The sequence below is a fragment of the Neophocaena asiaeorientalis genome, unplaced genomic scaffold (genome assembly GCF_003031525.2).
Source record: "Neophocaena asiaeorientalis asiaeorientalis breed wild unplaced genomic scaffold, Neophocaena_asiaeorientalis_V1.1 scaffold87, whole genome shotgun sequence".
NCBI lineage: Eukaryota > Metazoa > Chordata > Mammalia > Artiodactyla > Phocoenidae > Neophocaena > Neophocaena asiaeorientalis.
In genome coordinates, this window is record NW_020175432.1 from 3,992,275 (window position 1) to 3,998,471 (window position 6,197).

The 6,197-nt window shown below is 43.0% G+C and overlaps 1 protein-coding gene across 1 annotated transcript; it reads left to right on the plus strand.

The window, feature by feature from the left end:
- Window positions 1-649: 649 nt before the first annotated feature.
- LOC112414826 (olfactory receptor 7G1-like) lies at window positions 650-1,642 on the plus strand. Its single transcript, XM_024767485.1, is given in 1 exon segment — window positions 650-1,642. A coding segment is annotated over 1 exon segment (972 nt). The 5' UTR covers window positions 650-670.
- Window positions 1,643-6,197: the final 4,555 nt, after the last annotated feature.

Sequence of the window (6,197 nt, forward strand, 5' to 3'; positions counted from 1 at the left end):
GGTGTTTTACTACAAGTTTATCCAGGGGAAACTGTGAGGAAAGGACATGCATAAAATGATTAGAACCAAGGCATTCATTTACCTCATGCCTGTCTCCCATCTTGACGTGTTCCCTCGTACCTTTCCCGAAATCCTCAAAGAGCTCTCATTCTGTCAGTCTCCTACTCTCTCTCCACAATGGCAAAGAACATGCTCATTTACAAACATGGTGATTGTTTTCAACTTGGCGGGCATTTAACTTCGTTTCTGTAGTGGTTTCGGGGAGGAGGCTTGGGCAGTTTTACTGTATCTTCCAGTTCTGTGTTTTTAACACAGCTCGGTGTTATCTCTGTTGCCAAGCTGTGAGGTCTCTGAGAAAGGAGGTGGCAATCCAGTTAGACTCATCAGCCTGACCACCTGTTTCTCCTAATAAAGTTACCAAATGTTATAAATAATCAGAACATCATAGTGTAATTTTTAAAATGACCATTCCTAGATCCTTTCGAGAATGAACAAATGTTGACACACTGCTTTATTAACTTCAGGTCTTTTTTCAAAATAACAAAATAACAAGCGTATGGAAAGCATCCCTCCATTCCATTACTTCCCTTCCCAAACTGGTGTTTGCCTCTGGTGATACTCCTGCTGCTGGACTAGGGACCACATCTTTTCCATCAGATCTATCAACAATATGGAACCCAGAAACCAAACAGATGTTTCAGAATTTCTTCTCGTGAGACTGACAGAGGATCCAGAACTGAAGACCACTTTCTCCAAACTGTTCCTGTCCGTGTACGTGATCACCATCCTGGGAAACCTTCTCATCATCTAGGCTGTCATCTCTGACTTCCAACTCCACACTCCCATGTACTTCTTTCTCTCCAGTCTGTCCTTTACTGACGTCTGTTTCAGCACCACCATGATCCCAAAGATCCTGGAGAACATCCAAGCACAGAATCAGAGCATCACTTGTAGAGGCTGCCTCACCCAGATCAGCTTTGTTCCGACTTTTGTTTGTTGGGAAAACTTTCTCCTTTTAGTTATGGCCTACGATCGTTATGTGGCTATTTGTCACCCACTAAGATACACAGTCAGCATGAACCCCCGCCTCCGTGTTCAACTGATTCTACTCTCCTTGTTCATTAGCACTGCAGATGCCCTGCTCCATAGTCTGACGGTGCTACAACTGTCCTTTTGCACAGACCTGGAAATCTCCCTCTTCTGTGAAGTTGTTCAGGTCATCAAACTTGCATGTTCTGATACCCTCATCAATAACATCCTGATATATTTTGCAGCTAGCATATTTGCTAGTGTTCCTCTTTCTGGAATCATTTTCTCTTAGATTCAAATTGTTTCCTCCATTTTGAAAATGCCATCATCAGGCGGAAAGTAGAAAGCTTTTTCTACCTGTGGGTCTCACCTCTCAGTTGTTTCCTTTTTCTATGGGACAGCTTTTGGGGTGTGCATTAGTTTGGCAGTTACTGACTCTTCCAGGAAGACTGCAGTGGCTTCACTGATGTACAGTGTGGTCACTCGTATGATGCACCCCTTCATCTACAGCCTGAGGAACAGAGACATGAAGGGAGTTTTGAGGAAACTTATTGGTAGAGTATTTCTTTTCTGTGATTGTGTCATCCGATTTGGGGTGGGTTCACTAGAATGAATCAAAGTAAAAGGAATACTGATGAGCTAGAACGCCTGACTCTTTCATCAGTAGGTTCTTTGATAAATAGATAACATGATGGCTAAGTGCATTTTAACTTAGGGTTAAAACCTGAAGTGCTCTTTTTTTTTTTTTCTTTAGCACTGTGATTTTTGACACATGATTTCCATTCTCTAAGAAAAGTTTCTTCAGTTAAGGTCTATGGAAGCTGAATCTGAGGCAGAGGTTCATGGTATAGTAATTTTGTGGGGAATGTTCTGAGCACAAGGGAAGTGGGAAAAGGTGGATAGGTCAAGGAAATGATTTAAAGAAGTCTGTGGTCATGCAGAAGTAGATTCTGCTTGATTCTCTGGGTAGCACCGTGTGAACTGCACCCCAGAGTTAAGCCTACTGTGGGACGTAGTGGTTGATCTTTCATACCCCAGATCAGGAATCCTTGAGACTGGTCACTGGTAAATTGTACATGTGTGGGGCAACATTAGCAACCAGAACACTCAGCTTTATTTTGTATACAAGTTTTTGTGATTAGATTATCTCAGTAGTTTGAAATGATTGTGTGATGTTTGAAATTGATCAGTGAGGAAGACTTTCTTCCTAATAAGAGAAATTAATCCTGAGTCTAATATGTGCAAACAATAAAGATATCTTCATTACAAGGATCTCAGAGGTAGAAAATGCACAGGAAAGTAGAGATTCGTTCATTCCTCCATGAAGTGGCTTCATGCTGGGGCTGATTCCCCTCGTGGACCCAGATGGCTTCACAGATGCAGGTATCATATCTAGACATGATTCCCAGAGGGAAAAAACCCAAATAACAAAAAACCCTGACTGACCTTCCCTGGGTCTGAGGTTAATTGAGGGACTATTTATAATGGATATTTCCGTGGCATCATCCATAAGGTATTACCTTCAATCTTATCACTGAGAATAGGATCATACGCCACCTACTTAATCAATTCCTGGTATAGGGGAAATGATTACTATGAGAACCTTGCTCTTATCATATGTAGTGTAATTACTGGACAAAAACAGGACAATGCTTCAATAAAATTTAACTAGTATTGCTGTGTTCCGTATCTTGCATATCTTCTTAACTCTTATAATCCTATTGTCTTCACATAACTTTATCACTTGCTTCAGCAGTTAGATTTGTTTTCATTTATTGTTATGTTTATCAGCCTTTTCCCTTGGTGTGAATAATATGATAAAATAAATATTTGTTAGGTAAGCAGGGCAAAGTTTGGTAATCTTCTGGCATTGTTTTTCCTTTGAAATCTTCTCATTGGCTTTTTTTTTTGAATTTCATTTTATCTTTTTTATACAGCAGGTTCTTATTCGTTATCTATTTTATACATATTAGTGTATATAAATCAATCCCAATCTCCAATTCATCCCACCACCGCCATCACCACCCCCACTTTCCCCCCTTGGTGTCCATATGTTGGTTCTCTACATCTGTGTCTCTATTTCTGCCTTGCAAACCAGTTTTCTAGATTCCACATATACACGTTACTATACGATATTTGTTTTTCTCATTCTTTTTTTTAACATCTTTATTGGAGCATAATTGCTTTACAATGGTGTGTTAGTTTCTGCTGTATAACAAAGTGAATCAGCTATACATATACATATATCCCCATATCTCCTCCCTCTTGCATCTCCCTCCCACCCTCCCTATCCCACCCCTCTAGGTGGTCACAAAGCACCGAGCTGATCTCCCTGTGCTATGCGGTGGTTTCCCACTCACTATCTATTTTACATTTGGTAGTGTATATATAAGTCCATGCCACTCTCTCACTTTGTCCCAGCTTACCCTTCCCCCTCCCGGTGTCCTCAAGTCCATTCTCTACGTCTGTGTCTTTATTCCTGTCCTGCCCCTAGGTTCTTCATAACCTTTTTGTTTTGTTTTGTTTTAGATTCCATATATATGTGTTAGCATACAGTATTTGTTTTTCTCTCTCTGACTTACTTCACTCTGTATGACAGCCTCTAGGTCCATTCAAGTCTCTACAAATGACCCAATTTCGTTCCTTTTTATGGCTGAGTAATATTCCATTGTATATATGTACCACATCCTCTTTATCCATTTGTCTGTTGATGGGCTTCATTGGCTTATTTGTAAGACTGTACCTGAGCTTTTACTTCTCTCCTTAATCATATTTTTTTCCTCAACTTTTTTTTTTATATTTATTTAGTTGCACTGGGTCTTAGTTGCAACACATGGGCTCCTGAGTTGTGGCACGCATGTGGGATCTAGTTCTCTGATCAGGGTTCAAACCCAGGCCCCCTGCATTGGGAGCACGTAGTCTTATCCACTGCACCACCAGGGAAGTCCCTCCTCAGTCATCTTATATTGCTTTGTTTCTTTTTTTTTAATTTAAGTTAAGCATTAAAAAAAATTAATTTATTTTTTGGCTGCATTGGGTCTTTGTTGCTGCGTGGGCTTTCTCTAGTTGTGGAGGGCAGAGGCTTGCCTTATTGTGGAGCATGGGCTCTAGGCACGTGGGCTTCAGTAGTTGTGACATGTGGGCTCAGTAGTTGTGGCTTCTGGACTCTAGAGCGCAGGCTCAGTAGTTGTGGCCCACGGGCTTAGTTGCTCCACGGCATGTGGGATCTTCCCGGATCAGGGCTCGAACCCGTGTCGCCTGCACTTGCAGGCAGATTCTTAACCACTGCACCACCAGGGAAGTCCCTATTGCTTTGTTTCTTACACACCTCTAGTGGAGTCCACATAAAGAAACATCCTTGAATAAAATTAATTGTATCATTGATGTCTTAGCAGATTGGGTGCAGACTTAGGGCCTTCATGGAAAATTATTAAATGTGTCTTATTCTATGGAGAACTACTTTCCTTTGACAAGGAGATGTTGAGAATAAGACAAGAGTGTAATGCCAACTGGCCCGAGGCAGGGGAACGCAATCAGACTCACAGGTTGCATCAGACCAAAACTCTCCGGACCACCCAGTTCCAGAAACTGATCTGGAGACTTTCCGGACCACCCAGTTCCAGGAACTGACCTGGGGCCTTTCCACCCGGCCCAGCCTTCCCGCCTTTCGAGGGGCGGGACTAACGGTCCCAAGACTGATGCGACCGGCACCAGATACTGCCACGATACCCGAAAAGACCACCAAATAAGGAATACCCTGCGCCCTCCCGGATTCACCACACCCCTTTCCCTTCTTCCCCTATAAATTCTGCCCAAACCCTCTCCCGGGCGCGACTTCTCTGGCCCCTTTCTCTCGGACCTGTGAACCTCGCCCGGGAGCGTTCCCAAATAAAGCTTGTTTAAGCTCTCCCCGTTTCTTGGTGCCGTTCCTTAGGAAGAGGAGAAAGGGAAGCTGGCAAAATAAGCTGGATCACTTTCCCCAGAAGCACAGAAACAAGAGGCCACCAGTCAGAATCATCTCTGTGGGTGAGGTGAAAACAGTGGAGCTGTCAAGGGAGAGTCAAGAGAGTGGGTGAAGAACTTTCTGTGCACTGGTGGTTGAGGGGTGGTTTTATTTTCAGCACCAACCTGGGAAACAGCTCCCTGCCCGGCATTCCTGTTCACTCTAGTGCAGAGCTTCCTCCATTGATGTCCACAGAACAGCTGCAGAGATGAATCACCTGAGACCTTCGTTCGTACTGAGGTTTCCCTGACCTCCAGCAAGAACCACTGACTTTGAACCTCTGGGGAGACATGTAAGGGATTATAGAACTCTTAATGACTACTTTTGGAGATTCTGATGACCTCTAAATTCTAAGCTGCATGACCCATATTAGAAGAACATGGGAAATATATTTAGAATTAAGAATATGGAAGGGCCTTTCCTCAATTTTACTTGTTAAAATATCAAATACAAAGGAGAGCTTAACACCTATGTGTAGTTCTGCAGGAATAGTAACATAATAAACATGCACATACCTATCCTGAAGTTAAAGCAATGCCGACATTATAGAATGCAACTGTTCTCCCACTTGCATCACCCCCTCCCCTCCAGGGACAAAGAGAATCCTGAATTTTTTTTACTGATCCTTTTCTTTGATGTTCTTCTATTCGTTTAACTCCTATGAATTTGTCATTATTTGGTCACATTTGCACTGTAAAACTGGTAATAGGATTAAATGTCATGTCTTATCACTTCTGTATTTAGGTCTCTGCAATTAATAGATTTTCCTCTTTTCAAAATTTTTTTTTCTTTTTTTTTGTGGTACGCGGGCCTCTCACCGTGTGGCCTCTCCCGTCGAACTTCTTCTTCTCCGATTTGGATCCCTTTAATTTCTTTTTCTTCTCTGATTGCTGTGGCTAAAACTTCCAAAACTATGTTGAATAAAAGTGGTTATAGTGGGGCTTTCCTGGTGGCGCAGTGGTTGAGAGTCCGCCTGCCGATGCAGGGGACGCGGGTTCGTGCCCCGGTCCGGGAAGATCCCACATGCCACGGAGATGCTAGGCCCGTGAGCCATGGCCGCTGAGGAGCCTGCGCGTCCAGAGCCTGTGCGTCCGGAGCCTCTGCTCCACAACGGGAGAGGCCACAACAGTGAGAGGCCTGCGTACTGCAAAAAAAAAAAAAAAAA